General features: G+C 43.7%; 1 protein-coding gene across 1 annotated transcript; it reads left to right on the plus strand.

The window, feature by feature from the left end:
• Nucleotides 1-12,333: 12,333 nt before the first annotated feature.
• Nucleotides 12,334-13,377, plus strand: LOC147684068 (taste receptor type 2 member 4-like). The gene has a single exon (XM_086942596.1). The coding sequence runs from the start codon at nt 12,334-12,336 to the stop codon at nt 13,375-13,377; it is 1,044 nt and encodes a 347-aa protein (XP_086798722.1).
• Nucleotides 13,378-25,108: the final 11,731 nt, after the last annotated feature.

The raw sequence follows: 25,108 nt of genomic DNA on the forward strand, positions 1-25,108 counted from the left end.
AAACTACTGTTCTGGTCCTTTTAGATCTCACGGCTGCGTTCGACACCCTATCCCCCGCCATTCTTACATCTCGGCTGAGGGAAGCTGGTGTTTCAGGACCGGCCCTGAGCCTCTTAAATTCCTTCCTGACCGAAAGGGAACAGAGAGTTATGCTTGGGAACCACCTCTCCCCTGCCAAGTCATTGCAGTGTGGGGTGCCACAAGGGTCGGCCTTGAGTCCGACCCTGTTTAACATCTATGTGGCCCCCCTTGCAAGACTGGTTAAATCTCAGGGGATGGAGGTGGTATCCTACGCAGACGATACCCAGATTATGGTATCTCTAACCCACACCTTTGTCACTACAGCAGCCGCTAGTTTCAGGGTTTGCATGCAGTCTGTGGCAGACTGGATGACTATAAACTCCCTCAAACTAAATGGCGAAAAAACTGAGGTGTTGGTGTTTGGGAAGAATCAAAATCTGTGGTCGAGCGAGTGGTGGCCTTCTTCTCTTGGCAACTGCCCCACTCCCTCCCCTTCCACCAGAAATCTTGGAGTATTATTTGACACCGTGCTCTCTATGTCCCTGCAAGTCAATAGGACCGTGGCCACCTGCTGCGGCGTGATCAGTACGCTCAATAAAATCCGTGGTTACCTTTCCCCCCAGGTGCGTAACAGGTTGCAGTCGCCCTGGTTGGTTCAAGGCTGGACTACTGTAACTCCCTGTACATGGAAGCCAATAAAGGACTGATACATCGTCTGCAGATTCTCCAGAACGCTGCAGCTCGCTTTGTTCTGGAGCTTCCGAAAGAATCTTCAGCCACCTCAGCCAGGAAGGAGCTCCACTGGCTTCCGGTGCAGCATAGAATTGCCTTTAAAATTCTCTGTCTGACCCACAGAGCACTGAAGGATGGTCCTTCCACTGCTATCGGATCTCTTCTTACGCGCTATGTTCCTACAAGAAACCTCCGATCTGCGGGACTATGTCAACTGGTTGTTCCTCGTTTCAAACTTGCCAGATGGGGCGCCAGAGCCTTCTCTGTGGTTGCTCCGCAGCTGTGGAATTCCATCCGCACAGAAATAAAAACTCTCCCGACCATCGAGTCTTTTAAAAAGGCCCTCAAAACCTACTTTTTCAAGAGGGCCTACCCATGAGCAAATAGGACTTGGTAGTTACTCTGTCTTCCGCATTTGAATTAGGCGCCTTGACGCCCATTGGGCTAAGTCCGTGCACATATAAGAACCGGTTCATTCATTCATTCATAAATAAAAGTGATTTTAATTTATAATGGCAATAGCTTAAACTTTTGTAAATAACTTTTGTGAAGATTATGTTCAGTGTATTTTATTGTGACAAAAATCCAAGAACAGAAGTGTAATATTAACATCTTTTTGTGACATTTGTAATAAAACTTGAAACATTGAGCGAACATATTTGAACCAGTTGTTGTTGAATGGTTGTGCAGATTGATGCTGGAGTGGCGCTGAGTGGTGCTGTGATGGTGCTGAGTGGTGCTGTGGTGATGCTGAGTGGTGCTGTGGTGGTGCTGAGTGATACTGGGATGGTGCTGAGTGATGCTGGGGTGGTGCTGAGTGGTGCTGTGGTGGTGCTGAGTGATGCTGTGGTGGTGCTGAGGGATGCTGTGGTGGTGCTGAGTGGTGCTGTTGTGGTGCTGAGAGATAATGTGGTGGTGCTGAGTGATGCTGTGGTGGTGTTGAGTGATGCTGTGGTGGCGCTGAGTGGTGCTGTGGTAGTGCTGATTGGTGCTGTAGTGGTGCTGTGTGATGCTGTGGTGGTGATGAGTGATGCTGTGGTGGTACTGAGTGATAATGTGGTGGCGCTGAGTGATGCTGTGGTGGCGCTGAGTGATGCTGTGGTGGCGTTGAGTGATGCTGTGGTGGTGCTGAATGGTGCTGTGGTGGTGCTGAATGGTGCTGTAGTGGTGCTGAGTGATGCTGTGGTGGTGCTGAGTGGTGCTGTGGTGGTGCTGAGTGATGCTGTGGTGGTGCTGAGTGGTGCTTTGGTGGTGCTGAGTGGTGCTGTGGTGGTGCTGAGTGATGCTGTGGTGGCACTGAGTGGTGCTGTGGTGATGCTGACTGGTGCTGTGGTGGTGCTGAGTGATGCTGTGGTGGTGCTGAGTGATGCTGTGATGGTGCTGAGTGGTGCTGTGTGATAATGTGGTGGTGCTGAGTGATAATGTGGTGGTGCTGAGTGATGCCAGGGCAGCGCTGAGTGATGATGTGGTGATGCGGAGGGCAGAAAGGCAGAAAAAGCAGTCTAACAAAGGGCAAAAGGGCAGAAAAACAAGGGAAAAATGAGTCTAACAGAGGGCAGAAGGGCACAAAAAACGAGTCTAACAGGGGGCAGAAGGGCAGAAAAACAAGGGAAAAACGAGTCTAACAAAGGGCAGAAAGGCAGAAAAACAAGGAAAAACGAGTCTAACAGAGGGCAGAAGGGCACAAAAACGAGTCTAACAGGGGGCAGAAGGGCAGAAAAACAAGGGAAAAACGAGTCTAACAAAGGGCAGAAAGGCAGAAAAATAAGGAAAAATGAGTCTAACAGAGGACAGAAGGGCACAAAAAACGAGTCTAACAGGGGGCAGAAGGGTAGAAAAACAAGGGAAAAACGAGTCTAACAGAGGGCAGAAGGGCAGAAAAACAAGAGAAAAACGAGTCTAACAGAGGGCAGAAGGGCACAAAAAACGAGTCTAACAGGGGGCAGAATGAATCCCGCCCTGCGTGTTTGTCCATGAAGATGCCACCTTTTTGTGCAATACCTCTACTCCAGTGGAGTACGTTCTACTGTCTAATCAGTAAGTGCTCCCTCGTTGGCTAAATGTATAGGGGCAGATTTACAATACCTGGCGCATTCCCAGGGATGCGCCAGTTATTGTGCGCCGCAGCTCCGCCACCCATGGTGCGCCGCATTTACAATGCGGCGCACCATGTGGCAAAAATGGCACAGATGTGTCACGCATCTGTGCCATGAAAGCAGCGCATTGCTGGAGCTGCGTCATAAGCGCAACGCAGCTCCAGCAATGCTCTGGGGGGGCCTATCTCCCCAATGCTGCGTCAAGCCTTGCGGCTGCGTCAAGCCTTGTGCCTGCTTCAAGTAGGCGCAGGGTTGTGACACAGCATTGCCCTAAAAGTGACTGAGTGAAATCTTGTAGATTTCACTCAACCACTTTTAGGAGGCGTTCCTGTGCATGAACGCCCTCCCCTGCGCCGGAACGCCTCCTGATCGTGCCGGGCTTTACAACGTGACGCATCTCTCAGATGCGTCAAGTTGTTAATACCCAGCACCATGGCGCATCATTTGTGCTGCCGCTGCATCACAAAAGTGACGCAACTGCGGCGCAAAAGAGGCACAAGCGGCTTGTAAATCTGCCCCATAGTGCTTTTACTACACTGTAGCTCCGTAAAGGGCCAGAAGATGTGTCTCCAGTGACCATGTGTGCACACATGGTCACTGGAGACACATCTTCTGGCCTTTTACGCAGCTGCAGTGTAGTAAAAGCACTATACATTTACCCAATGAAGGAGCACTTACTGGATTAACCAGTAGAAAGTACTCCAGGGCAAATCGCAAAAAAATCCGCGATTTCGCAGGAAAATTCGCGAATTCGCTGATTTTTTTGCGATTTCGCGGGGATATCCGCGATGCGCCCAAAGCTCGTCGTCTGTGAGATAAATATCATCCACATACGAACACTCATCAGTGTCTATTCTCTCTAAGAGAGAGACTATACGGGCAGCAAACACTCCCGGACTATTCTTAAAGCCCATCGGTAATCTTTTATACTGGCGTTGTTTACCGCCACAGGTAAAACTGGTCCACTGGGAACCCAGTCCGGCCAAATTGTGGGCAAAAAAAACGTTGGAAATGTCAAGCGTGGTTTTAAACCGTTTACGCAAAAGACCATCCTCAAGAGCAGAGCCGTGAGTATCCTGTACTGCACAGGTCCGGCAATGCGAGTTCAAATGCCGGTAACCCAAACCAAACGGTACGAGACGTCAGGCTTGGTCACAGTAAAAAGAGGGTTATTCATCGGTGACTAACAAATTTCAATCACACCCTGATATTCCAATTGTTCAAGGATTTCCGCGACGGAAGCCTTAGCTTCACGTCGGATGGGATATTGCGGTTGAGGCTGTGGCATAGACCGTAAAGGAATTTCGTGGTGTGGGGAACATTTATCCCAACCACACTGTGTACGGTACAGAGCCGGCGCAAGAGCCTTATCCCCCACTCTTCTGCAAAATTCAGCGCATGCTCTTTCGAGACTGTGTGCGCGAAACTAGGGAGGATTACCTCCTCCCCTCTCGGAGCTGCGAGCACAAAAGGTGGGGGCCAGTCAGACTCCGCTAACAAAATGTTATAGGTAGTCGTAAGATTTTCCCAAAATACCACTTTGATGGTACGCTGTATGTCACCTTCAATTAAAAGGACAATGTTATAAAGTCTATCAGGGGGAGCTACTCTAGTATCAGCTGTCTCCACAACAACATATCGGTCAGTCGCTGTCACCTTCAGTAGCGGATGCAGGGCCTCTCACACTATGGTAATTTATGCTGTGCTGTCCAGCAAGGTCAGAGCCCATGTCTGATTCCGAAGCTGCGTACTCACTATCCGTGGCATATCTCGCTGTTGAAGCAGCAACTTTCTTTTTCTGAAACTGGGGTCTCTTCGGTGTTGAATCGTTGACCAGCCCTTCTTGCCTTTCGGGCGGGGCTGGTCCCGTCCCTGCTGGCCACCCCGACCTCTGCTGCCTCCTCCACCACCGGTCGATGAGGCCGATGAGTTCTGAAAAGAATGAGGAGAGCATTGTTCAGAAACCTGAAAATGATCAGGTGATTTTATCGTCGCGCGATCGCGCAGGTCATACATACATTCTGTGGGCGCAGGCACTGGAGATGCAGGACAAGACTCCTGTTTCTGCTTTTTTTGTTTACCCTGTTTCTGTTTTTTGGCCAATTTTTCTTTTTGGCCTTGAGCTGTTCGTCAGTCTCTACTTTGGCCCTTGGGGTTGTTTTTTCTCCTTAAAGGAAAATGGCTTGACCTCCAAACTATTGCGGCCCACGCTCTTATAGGCCGCCACAAAAATTCTCGGTAACTGACGGGGTTTGTCGGCATCGGGTACAGCCTGCAAAGCATTAGACACCTGAAAGCTCACAGCATCTCCCTTGACATTCGCAAGAACGAGATCGGAAACTACGTCAAAAGTGCTGCATAGGCGCATACCCAATTCAACCGTTGCTTCAGGTCCGTGGTCATCTTGGACACGCTTAACGACATTCAGAAGGACAGTCATTGACGGTGTGCCGAAGCACCTCATATACACTGCCGCAAAGATCTTCCCCATGACTCACAGTCACTTGCTTCAGGGATGAAGTCTTTAGGAATGCTAGTTGTCAGAATACTGTGTTTTTCACCAGGAGTCGTGTTAGGGAATACCGCTTCCAGCTGGTCAAAATTCTCGGCAAGCCAGAAAGGAAAATCACCTTATTCTGGGGGTGCTTGCCTATCACAGCGTTGACCATTACAGGACTAAGTTTCATTCTGCCCTGTCCGGCAGGAAGCGCCGCACCACCTGGGTCCCCGCCTGGGAGATTGCGGGCAATGTATTGCACTAACGACCTAATTACGCTAATTGCAACTACATGTAGTCGTCTTAATTCAGCAACGGTACATGCCCCGTGCTGAGGATGAGGTGTAAATCCAGCCAAAACAGGCCAAGTCGCACCTGGAATGGACAAAGGACCTAACCTCTGAGTTGTCAAAGTGTGGGATAGGACGCCATTAAACCAAATTCCATTAAACCAAATTTGGTGCTGCCAAGCGTTAATCAGAACCTCCTGTGTCCTATAGGGAACATATTCCAGAGGCACGGCAGTGGGAGTGTATATGTCAAACACATTGGTATTTGCGTTCACAGCCGGGAAGGTCACCCACGAATAAAAAACATTTGTATGGGTAAGCCACTTCCGCGCTCACCACCATGATCACAGCCATGCTATCCATGGTGACATTATAACTCTGCAAGTGATTGTGCACCGCAATGCGACTATGTTGCGGAATGTCCACCGCGGCCATAGTGACACAGAAAGAAAAAGGTACATTTAAAAGTACGTAGCACAACTGGGTAGTAATTCAAGGAAACCATTTTGAAAGAATCAAGCTTGAAAAGACCTATGTAGTTATAGGTAGGTTTGTCCAACACCACTGTTTTCCGGAAACAATAGTGAAGGGTGTTAAGGACCGATATAAGTACTACTTATGTGTCACATAATAAGACCACCAACGGTTGGGCGCCATGTCGCAGGGATCCTGCTCTCACACAGAACTGTGCATAGAGACTTAGAACTGCGGTGAATTAGGGTTTGCCAAAACTCACCTTAGTATCCAAAATCCCCTACCAGACTAGCAATCAGTGTCTCATTGGTTCTTACCGACCCCCAATGATTTAGACAATGCAGAACATGGACTAAGAACACCTCAGGTAACGTGGAACACATGAACACTCTTTCGTTATACTATCATATCAATCCAGAACGAGGAGTAAATAAGGACACGTGTAAGTTTGAAATGTTTATTTCTAATGCAGTGTTCTCAAGCGCAGTATCTTAGCTAATACAAGCAAACATATTATAAGGAACAAGATTATCAGCATGGTTACTATTCCATAAAATACAAAGGGTGAAAGCATGTAAAATGCTAAAGGGAACAGGTCTAAATAGAACCTCAGTTTACCCTCCCTAGCTAGTATATTATATTATATCTACAGAAGGTCTCTTTGGGTTTTAGAACGGTGGGCCCATACCTTTGGATTCAGCAGAAATGGATCACATCATCTCCTGCACCAACTCTCTGCATGCGGATATTCATCAAGTGTGTGACTCATGCTCTGTGTAGTGCATTATTAATCGCGCCTAAACCCAAAGTTGGCCACAGCGGCATATATATTATGTCTACTCAGTGCGCTGATCAATACAAACAACAAGCGCTGTGTTGAAATAACCTTGAAGGCCTTGGCACTCACTGTACAGACATAGCTTACCAAGCAAGGCTGATATTATAAGCAAACATGTTACTCTCTTGTGAAGCAAAATATCCAACTAGGCAAAAAGCTTTAATAACAAAATGTGTGGTGTGCAGAGGCTGCAGAAAAGGAAAATGGCGTTTAAACTTCTAACACGCTCATGCTAACATAACACAGTGCAAAGGTGAAACCAAACCACATGTCCAGTATCAAACATGTCCAACATTATAAATACAGAAACTTTAGTTTTGCTTCAATAATGGTCATACTCAGTCAGGAATGTTGCCCAATCTTCAGAAGTCAATTCCGATCCCAGAACCCTCTGCCAGTGACATTTTAAGGCTAACTCAAGTTGTTTCAGTGATAATTCAGTGATTATTGCACCCTGCAAAGCAGCCACAGCCCATTTAAAGTGGCCCCAGGAAGGGAGGAATTGCAGGATGGGAGAAGTTGGTGGGTCTATCTGGGATGGGCCAAGTATCCTCTTCAGGCACTGTAAGAGCTGTTTGAACTGCGAATAGTTCATAGTGTTAAAATCAAAGCCTGACTTAGTTTTGGAAAATCTTTAAATTTGCTACTAAGGATTAACTGCTCCAATCAGATGTTTCTTCTCAGAGCATTCTGGCCAAGAGACAGGCATGTGTCCTATCTGAATCTATGCATCATCCCTCACATCGTATGAGTGATGCAGCAGACGTCGATTTAGAATTGGAATTTAGACTTGCGCTGTAGGGTGCTGGACTTAGGAATAGTATAATTTACTATTCCAACTCCAGGCTACGTACAGTAGGGAAGGTGTTGGAATAGTAAATCTACTATTCCTTAGTCCAGAACGCCCTCCAGTGCAAGTCGTGGTAACGACTTGCGTTTTAAAATCTGCGTTGTGATGGCACTGCGGTGTTTTGACTGGGTTGTAAAGGTTGTTTACCCTATTAGGCTATTACGGGAAGGCGATGCGCTGGGCAAGGGGCCCAGTTCCCACCCTGGTTGAATGGCATACAGACATGGTCTACTGCAACACTCAGTCAGACGTATACAGTCAGCTACTCCCTCCTCAGAGTCACCCTAAAAACCACTGGGGCTTGTATCAAACATACCTTGAGGGCAAGGAGCACGGGCGGCGGAAGGGGAAGTGAAAGAGGACATTGTACCTCATTGTGGAGTTAGATGCGTGGCCACGTTGCTACATGATAGGCTACGCACAAGGAAAATGGGTTCACCTCCTGGTGGATACAATGCCCACTAGGTTGACTGATCCACAGTTGTTATCATGGTATGAGATGGCTGCCAGGTGACGCCGTCTGAGACAGGCTTAATGCATGGCTGTGGGTCACCCGTTTTTGTAAAATGAAAATAGTGTCATTGCTCATTGATGTTCTTGATGTACTATGCTCTCCTTCTTTGAGGGATTTGTGAATACCTACAAGGGTTCTTGATCAGGGCTTTAAGTGGGCCAGGTCTCACCGGGTCTGAGCACCGGCAGTTTTTTAAAGGAGTCCTCGAAACGGGTCTCTATCGGGCTCTGTTTTGTTGCCTGTCAAAGGTGGTCCATTTTTTTGCCGGACTGCAGTGACTGCAGGCACATCGATATGCGTCTGCTCGCAATGCTCACTTCTCACTAGTGAAGAAGTTATGGTATTACTTCATGCCAGGTCCGCATTGTAGGGCAAGTGAAATCCTTTAGAGACATTTTCTCTCTGGATTTCCCTTCTCTTTTAGAAATTCAGGAGCAGCAACATTGTCGTGGTGTCACCAGGTCTTTAATTGGAAGCGCTTTAAAATATTCTATACAAGCCATACTTGCTGCTTATTTATCTTATTATTAACAACAGGGGGTACCCGGTAAACCATGTGGCATCTGGGTGAATATAGCAATTTAAGAAAGAGGTGATGCCAACGGTATTGTCTTAAAAATGGTTATTTGTCAAGACAAACACTACTAATTATCTGTCTTCATCATATAGTACATGATATACTCAATATCTCATCTAATTGGACGTTCATCTACTAGCCATTACAAAACAACTAAAACTAAAAAGGACACCTGCAAACAAAAGTGATTCAAAATTTTCTTTTAGAAATCCTTTTTATATGTTTACATCATACATACAATTCACACAATATTTAATCTTGTGTGAAACTATTTTTCAAAATTCAAAAGCAATATATCCTGTTCAGAATCCAAAGATTCAAATATCTTATCGCTGTAAATCCTTAATCCACAAGATGTATGAGAAGCCCAATAGTTTATATTCAAGGAAAATCTGGCAATGTCTTTTCCTGGCCTTATTTCCTTCTTCGAACACCCAGAGGGCAAGGAGCATAAAAAAGCGAACAACAATGTCTTTGTGGCTTGAAATCAAAATAATGCTCCTAGAGATTATATCCACATGATTTCCAAATCAAAAAGAAGGTGTCGAAATCAATGGTAACTGTCGACGCGTTTCAGCCTGTCAAACAATTTCAGGCCTCATCAGGACAAAGGGCAACAGTAATCTAACAGGAAATCCTCTTTGACAACTTGATCCAATGATGAGGCAGCTTCTTTATGCCCATTCAATGTATCCTCACAAGGCTCAGACTCCTGGAGCTGCAACACTTTGCTATGCACTACTGTTCCAATCGTTCCCGCACACAGCCTGGGGAGCAAACCACTGAAGAGTCCCGCCTTTCCATCGATCTTCACAATGTGTTTAGCATAAGCAAACAGACCGGGCAGCTGATTTACCTGTCGCCCAAATATGTTGCGACCCAAAGCAGGTGGATACGGCTCATGTCCCACCAATGGAACAATTGAAAGCAGAACCCCTCGGTGAGTCCCTCCATCCGCACAGCACCGGACTGTGCGAGAGGCTGAAGAAGACTTCTGTTAGAAGTGAACTGCAGACAAGGGGAGGCTGGGAGAAGCGGTGTATTCAACCAAGGTCCTCGGGCACCGGCTGCCAACGGAGGCGCTACAGCATTCCGAGCAGAGGCCCCTCCAGTGTCAGATCTTCTTGCTCGCCCTCACCCTCGCCTCTCTAAGTTGCCTGGGTCTGAGCACTGGCAGTTTTTTAAAGGAGGCCTCGAAACGGGTCTCTATCGGGCTCTGTTTTGTTGCCTGTCAAAGGTGGTCCATTTTTTTCCGGACTGCAGTGACAGCAGGCACATCGATATGCGTCTGCTCGCAATGCTCACTTCTCACTAGTGAAGAAGTTATGGTATTACTTCATGCCAGGTCCGCATTGCAGGGCAAGTGAAATCCTTTAGAGACATTTTCTCTCTAGATTTCCCTTCTCTTTTAGAAATTCAGGAGCAGCAACATTGTCGTGGTGTCACCAGGTCTTTAAGTGTAAGCGCTTTAAAATATTCTATACAAGCCATACTTGCTGCTTATTTATCTTAAGCAACAAACAACCATTGACAAAGCCAAGAGTCCTAACATGCTGTAGGTATGATGTTACCTGTATAATATATCTGGATGCAATGACATAAATAGCAAAATACAAGTCAGGCGGCACACTCTGCTAAGCACAGATTTTTAGCCGGTGATGTTAAGCCACGCCCATAATTACTTTGGTCACACCCCTTTGAGAGCCCCCTAGTTTTTTCATCCCACTTAAAGCACTGGTCATGATGTAACTGTATGATTGATGTGCCCTCGTGTTTCAACAATAAAGACAATTTAAAATAAAATGTTTTAAATCTATCAAATATTAAGGTTCAACAAGATGTGTACCTGTACTCACACCAGTGGGAAAACATATTTAACCATTTAAAGATAAGATGAATAAACAGTTCAAATAAATGAATTCACCAAATTAGTAAGAGATGTGAGTGCGGCTACTGAAGTGTAGGCGCATCCCTGTGATGGGCACACTTATTCTGGTTCTATGTGTGGGTGACACAATAGATTCCAATAGAGTTTCAATAAGAAGTTCCAATGATGAAGTTTTGAAGTTTATTGAAAGTTTTTCATTTCATAGGTTTCCTTTTTCATTTCAAACATGATCATCAAATAATCGATTCATTCAACGTTAGGTTGGCTCCGATGCATTTCGGACTAACCAAGTCCTTTATCAAGGAGTACTGCAACAGAAGATATGAAATAACCCAAATCAATAAGGTGGAGTACCTTGCATAAGTAAAAAAACATAAGTGAATGGGTAGTACAACCGCATGCTGCCCACTTAGATCTCTTAATGAGAAAGCGTGAAAATTCCAAAATGTGTGTACGGTAATAGAAATGGGTAGAGATGGGAGGTGAGGAGAATAGTAAACGGGTGAAACCAAAAAACGGGTGGGATGAAAAAATAAAGGTTAGTGCTACAAAAGAGAGGCTGACCCGTGTGGGATAACAAAAGCTGAGAGGAAAAGTAGCAGAGAGGAAAAGTAACAAAGGTGACAAAGGTAACAAACGATTCCTCGGAACACGAGGCTTACGTGATGGATTTCACTTTGGAAATGTGGGCTGAAATGAAAGGGTAACAGGGATCGCATTAACTCCATGCGGAGTGTGGAGAACGGGAATGAAATTCCGGTGAAACCGGAAAGCGACTTACTGTGGCGGGTGTCAGCGCTTCGCGTGTGGTTAGCGGGTTCAGCAGTCTGGAACTACGCGTAGCAAGCGCGGAGTTCAGGGATTCAAAGGGAAAGTGGGTGAAATAAACAAAGGACTAAAAGGGGAGAAGGTGAAATGGCGCGGCCGTGTTGGAGCGGGGGCAAATGAAAGTTAATTACTGAGAAGGTGTAAAAAAAAGGATAGAATAGAGCAACATTTAACATGCATTCAGGTACAATCAGCAAAAGCAAAGTGTATAGCATCAATACAGTGCCACAAGGGCAACATAAGTAGCAGCTGAATTCAGTTCGGTCATTAAGACCCCACGGTTTCTGTGCTTGAAGTCCGTAGATCCAGGTGGTTTCTCTCTGTAGGAGAAACTTGTTGTTGTCTCTTCCTTCAATTCTAGGAACAGTCTCTAAGACCATGTACTTCAGTTGGGCCACGTTATGGTTTGCTTCACTAAAATGGGTGGCTACATTAGACTTAAAATAATTTAAAATCATTAACAATGTATAAATATTAGAGTGAATCACTAAATGCACTTTCGTCAGATACCCATTTAAAGGAGAATGATAGAATAAATGTGGCGATTACTTCTGTTTTAAAACAACTATATTCAATTTGTTTTTGGTCACAGAGAAAGCAAATCTAACATTCAGCTTCAAATTGTAGATTTAAACTCGTGGAGGAAGTCAAATAGCTTCTCTGATCTTAAACATTGTTTATGAATGAGGATGGAAACCTCTGTCAGATTTGCATCAATGCAAAGCTGAATGCATGCTTATGACAAGAAAGACATGAGTGGTAATTTGAACCAGGTGCACCTGTCGGTTCAGGTCCCTTTTTTAAAAGATCCCTGCGCAATAAACCTAGAGAAGTCTCAGGTGCGACCTGTATTGCTGTTTGTGAATTCCATCAGCGAACGGACAACAAAAGGACAGAAAATGGAGGATTCATTTATGACAGAATTTGTGAACATTGCATTGGTATTAATTGGAATTCTCGCCAATACATTCATTGTGGTTTTCTATCTCCTGGCCTGGGCTCAAGGAAGAAGGTTGAATACCTCCGATCTCATCTTAGTGTCTCTCGGAATTGGATCCATATTATATCAGAGTAATTTTATTGTTTATAATCTAATGAAAGGTATTCGTATCTATGTCGATCTTCGAGTCCTGCTTGTATTTGGAACAATCTCTAGCAGCACTACTTTCTGGTTCACCGCCTGCCTCTGCATCTTCTACTGTGTGAAGATTGTGGACTTCAACCACCACCTCTTCATCAGGCTGAAGATGAGGATCTCGAAGATGGTGCCCTGGATGCTCCTGGGGTCTGTCATGGTGTCCATCGCCTTCGGTATCTCATCATATGTAGAATCCCTAGAGAACTCAACAGCTAATCTAACATCTAAGGTGACTATCAACAATAATGCCCTGAATGTGTCATCTTCCTACGTTTATGTAGGTGCTCCTCTTGGTGTCTGCTTACCTCTTGTCCTTGACATTGCTTCCATGACACTGATCCTCACTTCCCTCTGCAGACACACCCAGAGGATGAAAAATAATGCATCAGGCTTTAGCCAGCCCCAGTTGCAGTCTCATTACAGGACAGCCACAATGATGGGGTTCCTCCTTTTGACCAACGTTTCATTTTTAATTGTACAGATTCTCAAACTGTGTACAAAAAACGTCTTAACGCTTTCTATCTGCTTTGTTATTTTTGCCACTTCTTTAACTGCACAACCCATCGTCTTGATTCTGGGAAATCCCAAACTGAGGGAAGCTCTCTGGAAGATCCTCACTCCTTGGAGGCAGTAAAAAACTCACCCACTGAATGCATCTGTCTGGCTAAAGGGATTAATTGAACTCGATTGCATTCACTTCAGACATCCCTTCGACCTCAAAACAACTGATCTGTTCTTTGTGAATTTATTGTTGATGTATTTATGCTATTTTGAGAAAGATGAAATTTCAGGAGTGAATAAATTGTATAGGTTTTCAAAAAGGTTTTAGTGCAATGGAAAATTATAATGTATTTTAAAGAGAATTGAAATTGATTTTACAGTTTGCTGTATTCCTATTGTTTCTAGGGTGCCATCATTTCATATTTTTGATTCTAAGATAAACCTTTGGCACAATCTATTTCACACCGCTGCCACTGCAAGGGTGCATGATGGTCCATGTATCAAGAAAAGTAGCACAATCATTTCCTTTGAACACCATTTAAAAACAATATTTCAAGACAAGGAGAACTTCATTATGCATGATTAATCACATTTGCTGATATAAGAAATACACAGTGATCACAAAGATGCAGAGTGCCACAAGGATTTCCCGAGCTGGAGTATGGTCTTTCCTTATATAAGTTTACAATGTTGGGTGACACTTTATTCTCAATCCTTTGCCCATTTTAATGATGGGGAAAAATGAATGAGGTTAGTGAAGGTCAAAGATATCAGAGAGGAGCCATAGATGTCTATTTCTGCTAAGGTTATGCTGAATTATTTTATTGTATCTCCTTTTTCCTCAAAGTTAATTCATGGACTTTAAAGCCAGACTCTGCCATGCCATTTTCATTGTTCTGTTGCTGAAGGATAGTGGTGTAATGCCAGCACTAAGAAACACTCTTTTCTTCCATTGCCTTGGCAAGAGGCGGATGGATGCTTGCGGCAGGCCACCGCCATTCACCTTGAGGCTGAACACTGCCTCCTGGGCGTTATTCCTTGCCTCAATTAGGGTACGGTGAGATATGAGAATTCACATCTGAAGCTCCTACTGGCCAAGTGATGAGTGACTATCCGCTGGATGTCCAACCTTGGGCCCAAGATACAGACATGGTCCAGGGACCTGGTGGAATGGGCATGGATGGAGTTGAGGTGCATGAAAGAGGTTTGCACTGATGAGCGCCTGGAGGAGGATTGCAGAGAATAGGAGAAAATGCTGCAGTGAATAGCAGAGGCATTGGAAGATGAGCCAGCAGCTGAGAAACTAGCCAGAGTGGACTGTCCCTTGCTGGGGAAGGAGTTGCACCTGCTGTGGTGAGACAGTGCAAGATTGACAGAGCCCTGCAGCTGCTGATTGGTGGCGGACTTGGCCTATGAGGACAGTAAGGCCCTGATTAGGACTCAGTGGGGAGGCCTTCTCACAGGCTATGTGGGTAGCAACTGATGCGAAGGGGCTTGGGGTACGCCGAGCTCTACAGTGAGGAGTAGCTAATTACCATATTGGGAGGATGGTGCACTCATGTGTGGAAGCAATGATACCATAAAATGTAAGTCTGGCTCTCTGACATAACTGCAAGTTACATGCCATCAAGTTTCCCGTAGTGACTGTATCCCTGTTTACTTTGATATGTATTATCTTACAAAAATGAAAATAAAACTATTTAAAAATAAAAAATAATTTAAACAAGGTGTGTTTTTTCCTTATCTACCTTTCCGCAGGTCATTACTTTAGCATTGCGTTTTAAACACTTTTGGCAAGACATATGTTAATATATGGGTTGCATTCCTTTGCAGCCTGTTAAAAACTCTATAATTTTTTACGTTTCCTCATTCCCCTCAGGTTGCCCTATTTAAAATCTCTTTCCGGAAGGTGCCCTGATCTCAGATCTCAAGTGGGGGCAGACTCCCCAGCAGGGAAATATCATCCTGGACTCTTTGGTACTCCCAGAGCTCATCGGAATCTTATCCTTCCAATCATCCTTTCTTTCTAACCACTTAACCAATAGGAGCCAAAGCTTACATCTTCTCTCTCCAGATCAATGGAATCCATTTTCAAGTTGTATTTGACTGACCTGAACCACTCAATATACGCGGGTGGGGTGAGCCACCTCTACAGATCTTCTTCGGTCCATGTGAATCATGTACCAGAGTAGTTTTGCTCTCCATTTCAGGTCCCAAAATTCACAAGGGAAAGGCCTACCTGAATCCTAATATTGAGGATCTCAGAGAGCAGTACACACCTCCTCCCAGTAGCTTGAAATGAAAAACACTTTAATGTTTTTGTCTTTCATGGCAAACTGCCTTGTCAGAGTTTAATTAGCAAATTACATCTTTGTATTCTTGAATTCCAAAAGTGTATGGATTTGTTTAAGACAAATGAATTCATTCATGGTTCTTGTTCTTTATGTTCACCAAAATACTGTAGAGTGCCTCCTGCACTGTAAAATGAATCACCTTTACTCTGAATATCATTTACAGATGTACACTTCAACACTGCTAACCGGTGCTAAATTGATTGTGCTCTGACCCCGGTCTAAACCTGGAAAAAATTTGCTTGCAGCCAGTTGGCACACTTAATTTACTCATACGTCCCAAGTAGAGTGATACTAATTGTACCCAGGGCCTGTAAATTGCATGCTGCTAGTGGGCCAGCAGTGTGAACTATGCCGGATGGCAGCAGCTGGAGGAGTGGATCCTCAGATGAAGCCCAGAGCACTGTCCCCGATCCTGTGTCTCTTGAGAATCAAGGGCATGGCGATGCCGTAGGAGTCCGCCAGTCGTTGGGGGCCGGCCGCGGCGAGGCTAGCATGTTGTCACATTCCAGTTTGCCTCGCAAAGAAGTAAGTGCCTGAGTGACAGATGATATAATCTCTGAATTGCTATATTATAAAATTAGCTTTTTAACTCACGGTCATGATCAGATCATCATCTTCTGAACTGGTGTCTAACGTGTTTTGGGTTGGGGTGACGACTCACAAGACATAGAGCCACTTATTTGTGCTTTTATGACCTGATCAGGCAGCAATAAAGTATAACTTGACTTTAATTCTTATAATATAGAAGCAGGTGCTAACTGTGTGGCTGACCTGTGCATCAAAAGTCAGATACTCGTCAACATTTGAATGATTATGTGAATTAATGTGTGAATTAGGTGTAACCCAATGTTATCATGTTTTTTGGAGACAGCATAAGCACTTTAGCACTAGCAGTAGTAAAGTGCATGGAGTCAGTCCTACAGCCAACAAAAACAAATGCATCAAAACAGGACGGGGTTAAAGGCAAAATGTTTGAGGGACTACCACCCAAGGGTGTTTGGTCTCACCTAGTCTGATTATCAATTGTATTTTATATTTTGAGAACAATAATGTGATGACCCCTAAACAGATAGGGCCGTCATTGCTGGGAGCATTAAAAACCTGTCCTAGATGCACAGAGACAGATGCAGATTTTCTTCATTTGGTATGGCAATGCCCAGTAGTTTTTTCAATTCTCAGAGGAGGCTTTGACATGTGTGTCTGATATGACTGATAGGATGACACTAGGGAGGCTACTCAATGCATATTAGGGCTAATTGTATGCACAAAGAAGATAAAACATGCCTGTATACCTCAGGATATGGACTTTATGCTTACAGAGAGTTGCAATGCGATGATCTGGACATCTACTTCTGCCCTGTGGGAGTGAGTGAGAAATTTAAGAAACTGGGTTTACGCAGAAGTTGATATGTTGCTTAGCTCTTTCGCTGCGGCGGCTATTCCGCCGCAGCGCTAACGGTCGCGGGGGAGGGGGCGCGGTTGAGCTGCGCGGGTGACAGAACCATTCCGTCACGGCTCGCGGGTGAGCTGTGCTCATGACGGAACGGTTCCGTCACGGCCCCGCCCGCTCAATTAAACGCGCCGCGCAGGCACGGCGGCCGGGCCGTGACGGAACCGTTCCGTCAAGAGCACAGCTCACCCGCGAGCCGTGACGGAACGGTTCCGTCAATAGCCTCGAGGAGGTTAAATCTATGGGTGCGACTGGAGTGGGTACACAAAATGACAAATGGGATGGTTTTCTGGAAACATTGAAATCTTAACTGATGGTCAGACACCCTAAGGGACCTTTCACATTGTCACTTAATGCTAGTGGAAGTAGACCATTCAATTAGTTGGCCCTACTCACCAACACATTTTTTAAACCTTGTCCTTGATGATCTTTGATTAAAATTAATTTTTTGATACATACAAGGCAATTTTAAGTCACCACTTCACACTATTCACTTAACTTTTCACATAGCCCTCCCACCTTCACAAGACCAGCTCCGCAGTAATTCTGGCGTCGCAGCACACCGGGGTGGCATTCGGTCACACCCGGTGGGGCCCGATGATGAAGCAAGTCACCGACCAGGTCGGTGAGTGAGGGCTTTCCTAACAAACTAAATGGGCTTTGTTGGTTCCTTGTGCTCTGTGCTTTTTTCCACCTCAAACAGAACAGGAACACTCTTTTGTTGTTGATGTACCCTAAGGGAATAGCCAATAACTGCAATATTTTAACACATTGATAACATCTGAGATTCACTGGTTGCTCTTCACATACGATGTGAACATAAGAGAAGGATGGAGGAGGGTGATACTACTCTACATTTGGTGCATACAGGATTTTTCCCTCTGAGTACTCAGGGGCCTATTTACAAGCCCCAAGCCCCGCCAGTATGTCGCTTTTTTGGTATATTTTTTTGGCAGTCCTGCAATGAGGTGAACCACGCAACATAGATCCACCCAGATTGCTGCTGTATTATAATCTGTGTGGTGGTGGAAACATAGCCATGGAGGCGTCAATCCATGTGAAGTCAACTCTGACCAACAGTTATTTCTTGAATTTTGTAAAATGCAATAGGAACTACTGGGAGTAAAGAAAACTATAACAGAACTAGAAGGCACTAAACCAGTAATAGGCAAATGTATCAACTAAATGTTTTTCATCATAAAAGCAGGAACACTGGCAACAGACATTTTCTTTGTATTTCTACAGATGTGTAAATCTTCATAATTTCTATGAAAGACATAGAAAAGCCTGAGTACGGCAAGGCACTGAAATTGTAGCGTTTGAAGCACAAAAATAATGGAAATAGAAATGTCTAAATAGGAACTTTCACTGTGTTCCAAACTGCAATGTCTCAGCATATCAGAACAAAGGTTTTATGTTGAAGGACACTCCCAGAGAAGGACACATATAACATAGAACAAGTACATGACATTTTCAGGTGCTATAGGTTTCGTTCAACTGGGATCTCGATTTGTTCCTTTCTTTATGTAGGTATACTACAATCTTATATAGATCTGGCCTGTTGGATTGACGTATGTACTGCATTGAGGTGGTGGATATCTTCATGAGGGAACCAATGATGAGGGGACAATTGTCAGGTGTCTGGCACCAGTGCAATGAGACGAGGCATCAGCAACATCCATAGATGGTGATTCCAGTGAGTGAAGGAAGTCCTGCATCTCCTCGGGTGATGACGATTCCTTATTTATTCCCCAAATGTGACAGACATTATGACCATGCTTAGTAGGCCATATGCAATCTCAGTCTTTTTCAGTTGTGTCAGAGGGCCAGGAACTTCCTTTTAGTGATATAAGCATTGGCAGAGTAACCAGCTGAACTGTAAATGTGTGAAGTGGAAGCACACAATTTAAGCTCCACCCCTATATGTCACAGAAGCACAATACTTACATGTATTAGCACAATATATCTGCTGTGAATGAAAAATGAATGAAAAAGGATTTATCCAGCGCGACTTTACCCATAGGCATCAAGGCGCGCACAATGGTATAGGCTGTGAGATAGGGGAAAGGAATTACAGATAAGTCTCCCTGAAGAACCACGTTTTTAGGGCCTTGCGAAAGAGAGAGTGAACCGACTGACCTTTAATATCCGCCGGGAGAGTGTTCCAGATCTTGGGGACAAGGGAATGGAGAGACCTCACAGCCCATCTGGCTTTGTGGATTCTGGGGATCACAAGAAGATTTTTGTTGGCAGATCGAAGGGCCCTACCGGGGGTATAGGGTGTTAGCAAAGATTTGAGATCTTCCGATCCACCAGCATGCATGGCACGATGAGTGAGACAGAGAACCTTGAACTCTATCCTGGCCTGCATGGGGAGCCAATGAAGATCCCTCCTGATGGAGGTTGCTGATGAAAATCTAGGGGCGTCAGCAACAAACAGAGCAGCTGCATTTTGTACCACTTGTAGGCGTTGTACCTGCTGTTTATTGATACCCAAATACAGTGCATTACAGTAATCTAACCTAGAGAAGATTAGTGCTACTGTGACAATTTTCCGGGTCTCAGGGGAAAGATAGTGCACCAACTTCCTCAGGGTTCTGAGAGCTCCACAACAAGTGGAAATCGTCCTGCTGACCTGTTTGTCGAAAGAGAGTTTATTGTCAAAAATGACACCCAGGTTTCGAGTGGACTGGGAGGGCTTAGGACAGACCCTAAGTGCGGGAGGCCACCAGTCTATTGACCATATCTCTTCCTTGCCTCCGAAGATCACCACCTCAGTTTTTTCCCCATTTAATTTGAGGAAATTCCTCACCATCCAGCCCGCAACTGCTTCCATGCAGTTTCTGAAGTTCCGAGTTGTGATGTCGGCAGAGTGTGAGAGGGAGACCATGATCTGGGTATCATCGGCATTAGATAAAACTTCCAGCCCAAAAGATCTTACGAGTCTGGCAAGCGGTGTCACATAAATGTTAAAAAGTGTGGGGCTCAGGGATGACCCCTGAGGGACCCCACACTGCACCGGTTTTGCTGGCGAGAGAAAGTCTCCCAACTTGACGCTTTGTACACGGTCCTCCAGAAAAGATTTCAGTAGGCTGAGCGCCGGTCCGTTCACTCCTATCTCCTTGAGGCGTTTAACTAAGATGGAGGGAGGTAGGGTGTCAAATGCGGCTGTAAGGCCATTACTAATTTAAAGTTGAGCTCCAAGCATACCTCGGGAGAGCATTCAGTGAAGAAACTAAGGATTCATATAAGTGTGTGCTCTAATGTCTTCTTTATAATGTTATAAATTGGAGTTCTCATTCACAGTTATATTTGGTAACAAGACATAATATCGAAGTAAAAATATAGAATGGACATAATATTGAATAAAAAATATAGAATGGACAAAATATTGAATGGACACAATATAGTGGTTAAAAATATCGAATTGAAGGTAAGGAATATCGATTGTCAAAATATCGAAGTCAAAATATCGAAATATATAATATAGGCATTACAATATATTGCATTTTTATTAATATCGAATTTTTTTAAGTGTTTTGTATGTGTGAAAAGTGTATATTATTTTGTATTGTATGTTTAGATTTTTTTAAGTAATGAATGTTATGTTATTTAAATATTAATTTTTATCAATTATTAATTATTTTTAATTTAATTTTGCTTTTTAGTTCTGTAGCGGGTTGTGGGTTTAATTGTAATTAATTAAATATTTTTATTTATTTATTGGTATTCAATTTATTTTATTGTTGAATAATTTTTATTTGATAATTAGTTTTATTTAATTGGTAATTAATTTTTATTAATTGATTAATTGATAATTGTGTTTATTGTATTAATTTATTTTCCGTAGCGGGTTGTGCAAAACTCCAGAAGAAACTCCAGCGGATTCAGAACGCCTAAGCACGACTCATCCTGGAAATCCCCCGTCGCAGCCACATCTCCGGACACCTGAGAGATCTGCACTGGCTCCCGGTCAACCAGAGAATCACCTTCCGTCTCCTCACCCACGCACATAAAGCCCTACACAACCAAGGCCCAGGATACCTCAACGGCTGCCTCAACTTCTACGCTCCCACACGCCAGCTTCGATCGACCAGCCACGCCCTCGCCGCCGTCCCCCGCATCCGAAGAGCCACCACGGGAGGAAGGTCCTTCTCCTACCTGGCCGCCAAGACTTGGAACTCCCTCCCGACCCACCTCCGCCTGACCCAGGACCACCTTGCCTTCAGGAAGCAGCTCAAGACCTGGCCGTTCGAGCAGTAGCGGACCCCCCCTCCCCTAGCGCCTTGAGACCCTCCGGGTGAGTAGTGCGCTATACAAATGCTTTGATTGATTGATTGATTGATTGACTCGCTGGAGTGAGAATAGTAATTTTTACCTCTACGCTATACAACGCTTTCTCTACTGTTGCACTCTTTGGAGTGGGAATAGTAATTCTTACCCACCCCCTATCCAAGGCTTTCCCTACTGTTGCACTCACGGGAGTGGGAATAGTAATTTTTACCCTCCCGCTATCCAACGCTTTCCCTACTGTTGCACTCTCTGGAGTGGGAATAGTATTTTTTACCCCAACACTATCCAACGCTTACCCTACTTTTGCACTCTCTGGAGTGGGAATAGTAATTTTTACCCCTACGCTATCCAACGCTTTCCCTACTGTTGCACTCACTGGAGTGGGAATAGTAATTTTTACCCCTACGCTATCCAACACTTTCTCTACTATTGCACTCACTGGAGTGGTAATAGTAAATGTTACCCTCCAGCTATCCTACGGTAAAAATATTGTATATTAAAAAATAAAATTGTATGTTTATGTTTTTTTTAACTTACTTTACTTATTTATTAATTTCAAGGTTATTTAAGTATTTTAAGTATGTTTAAGTTAATTATATTTATTTTTTTCATTATTTTTCAATTACTTTTAAGACATTAAAAAAAATTGATATTTTGACTAACTATATTTTTTACAACAATATTTTTGATTCAATATTTTTGTACTTACCTGTTTGGAGATAGGAATTCGATATTTTTGCATTCTATATTTTTTCCTCAATATTTTGGTAGTTCTATATTTGTGTAATCGATATTATGTCAGTGATCCGTTATACTTGTGTACTCGGAGTTATACTGATTTTACTGCTTTTACTGCATACTTATGTACTCTTGTATTCCTTTATTAATATTTTGCATTTATTATGTAACTCTATGTGCACATATAATCATGCATTTTGACATGCATATTAACTGTTTCACTAACTTAGCTTAACCAAAGGCCTTAAGTATTTGGTCTTAAATGTTTATTCTTCAACATGAAACTCTTGCCTGCGCTGCAATGTTCTTTCTTTTGCAGGTGCATTCACATGATTTCATCACTAGTGGAAAGCACATTGTATATTAGAGATGGTGAGGTCCAAGAGGAGAACTTTTGTCAAGATTGTTAGGAGCTAATGAACTAAGAGAAAACTCCTATTCATTTCGCATCAGGAGCAGGAACACATCCAAGGTTGTCCTGCTGTTCAAACCATAGGATGGGAAAATCAAGTTAAGTTGCCAATTTCTACTCAATGAAGGTGGAAAACTATTGGAGGCAATGATGTGGAATTCTCAAATGTACTACAGGTTTAAATTGGTGTTCACACTTTTAGTCTTTAATGCAAATACCTTTTGGACACGGGGAGTTGCAGACCTCTCTGTTCATATTTAACATGTGTTGCATTATGCTATACATTGGCTTGATATGGAGAACTTTGACTGAAGTCTCCACTATGCTGACAACTTCCTGTTTGCCCCGATTCAACTAGGTTTCCCCTTTTTCCAACATTAGTTTAGGAATAGTTTAGGTGACTTTAGATTTATTCATACATAGAAAGGTGAATCAAAACCTGTGCACTGATCATCAAATTCTATTTCTTGTCTTTTGTGTTGCTGCAACTGAATTTCTTGTATGACTTATGCTATTAGAATATAACACAGTGGTTCAGCACACCATACAGTATACAATAACAATAATGATCAGATTAATGATATCAGTAGGCCATAGAATTTTCTTTCTTGCTTTTTATTCAAAAAATCTTCATACACACGTAGCCAACGCGTTTCGTCCAATGGAAAATTATCAGACTTGCGTCATTGGTTATTCGTTCCAAAGCTTTATATCAAGGCAAATCTTCGAATATTTAATGGCAAAGAAAGCCTTGTTTTAAAAGAGACTAGTCAGTTCTCCTCAATGGGTATTGGTTAAGTAGATACGTGATTGGAATGATGCCATTATTCACATCCTATTCCAGTGATGTCTGTAGTCACTTGAGTGTACGTAACGTCTTCGTTCTCCCTCGATCGTCTCGAGTTGGTAGTTAGGACTTAATTTCATTCGATGTTGTGGTTTACCAGGGGTGATTTTGTATCTTTACAATATGTTCTTGAGAACATTTACATTATTGTTGCTTAGAATTTATAATAAACCCCTTTTTAACTTTGCCCATTGGTTCCTGGTCCTCTTTGTTTTGCCAAATAGGCTACACTGTAATTGTATAGTTTGAATAATGTTAACACCCTTTACATCTCAGCCCACTAAAAAAGGTCCATCAACAAGAGAAATGGTAAGAATTGCCCAGTGCTCCATTCTTTTGGTCTTTTAATTTTTAAGACATCGCTGACCTTCGGCATAAATCTTCTCCACAGATTGGCCTACAGTAATGACTTTCCTCAGGATAGAACATAGGGTTAATCTAGAATGGTTTGTAGAGTATTTTTTGGGCTGGGACATTGAAGTGTGTCTAAAAACATGAGCTGTTGCACTGGACAAGCCGAGTGGAAGCCACTAAATAACAGAGAAAGGTAGGTGCGTTTCAAGAAGTTGATATATTACTACAAACAATCAGTAATATACCGCAAGCATTCATCGGTACAGATGTTGCAATTGTTATATGAATAGTGGTCCGCAATTTCGTTCCTAAGTTGTTAGGCTCTTGCAGGGGTCTGCTAACACTTTCCAGCAGATGAAACATTCTTGATCAATGTCATTCAAGGTAAGCAGGTTCCTCTGCTACCACACAGGCATCCCACATTCAAGAGTACAGATAATTGCCATGTTAAAGAACGAAGGACGAGCAACCACTATATATTTCCAAGATAGCACCACTGTGAAATCAAGTCGAAACTGTAGGGTGCCATCTCAGTCCTTCACCTATAGCCACTGACAAGGTCTATAGTTAGATCACTGCTGCACTGGTCCAATCCACATACAATTCATAGTCAATAGGTGTACATGCAGACTTCTACCGCTAAATCGGAGATAATGGGCTTCATAATATGCCTTTGTGAATTCCCATAGAAGCCCAGGTTAACACCAGTAACAGGGCTTGTATAGGAATACGCAAGGGTAAATTATCAAGCCCATTATCACCGCTTTAGCAGCAGTTTCCTGCCGATAAAAGCGGCGATTATGTATCGTCCTTGCTTGATAATATGGCCCCTAGTTCACTTTATGTAGTGTACAGCTCAGTAGTTCACTAGTGTGTCCATACCAGTGGTTTCCATGTTCTTACTTCCTCCATCCTGAGAGTGCTCTGACCACAGCACCCTCAACTTCCCTGGCGCTTTCTAGTGACCCTCCAATAAAATAGGTCCCACTATCACCAGCTGACTGTGAGAAGAGGAAGAGGGACAGGCATTCATCTGTTGTTCATTTCAGCGATCACATACTTTCAAAACCGTGAAAAATACAGGTTGTTGCGGTCAGGCACCATAGACACACGTGGAAATAGTTCACAGGGATTGCAGCCTGGCCCTCAGGAAGTTGAAATTTTCAATTAGGCCAAGCTCTTCCCTGGTTTTGGCTGTTATCGATCATGGAGAAAATGTGAGATTTTTGGCAGATATGCTGAGAACCATATGTGTATATCGGAAAAATCAATTAATAACATAAAAATCTAAACTCTTTAAACAAACATTCAACTAGATTTGAAGGTTTGTTGCATTGAAGTGACCCTTCTAATTACTCAGCCTCAAGTAACAGCTAGGGTCGTGTTGGGGGTAGTATTTTAGGGTTTAGGGTAGTG

Source organism: Lissotriton vulgaris, chromosome 11 (assembly GCF_964263255.1).
Source record: "Lissotriton vulgaris chromosome 11, aLisVul1.2, whole genome shotgun sequence".
Taxonomy (NCBI): domain Eukaryota; kingdom Metazoa; phylum Chordata; class Amphibia; order Caudata; family Salamandridae; genus Lissotriton; species Lissotriton vulgaris.

Coding starts and splice junctions, on each gene's coding strand:
- LOC147684068 (XM_086942596.1), top strand. CDS start 12,334: ATGCATGCTTATGACAAGAAAGACATGAGTGGTAATTTGAACCAGGTG.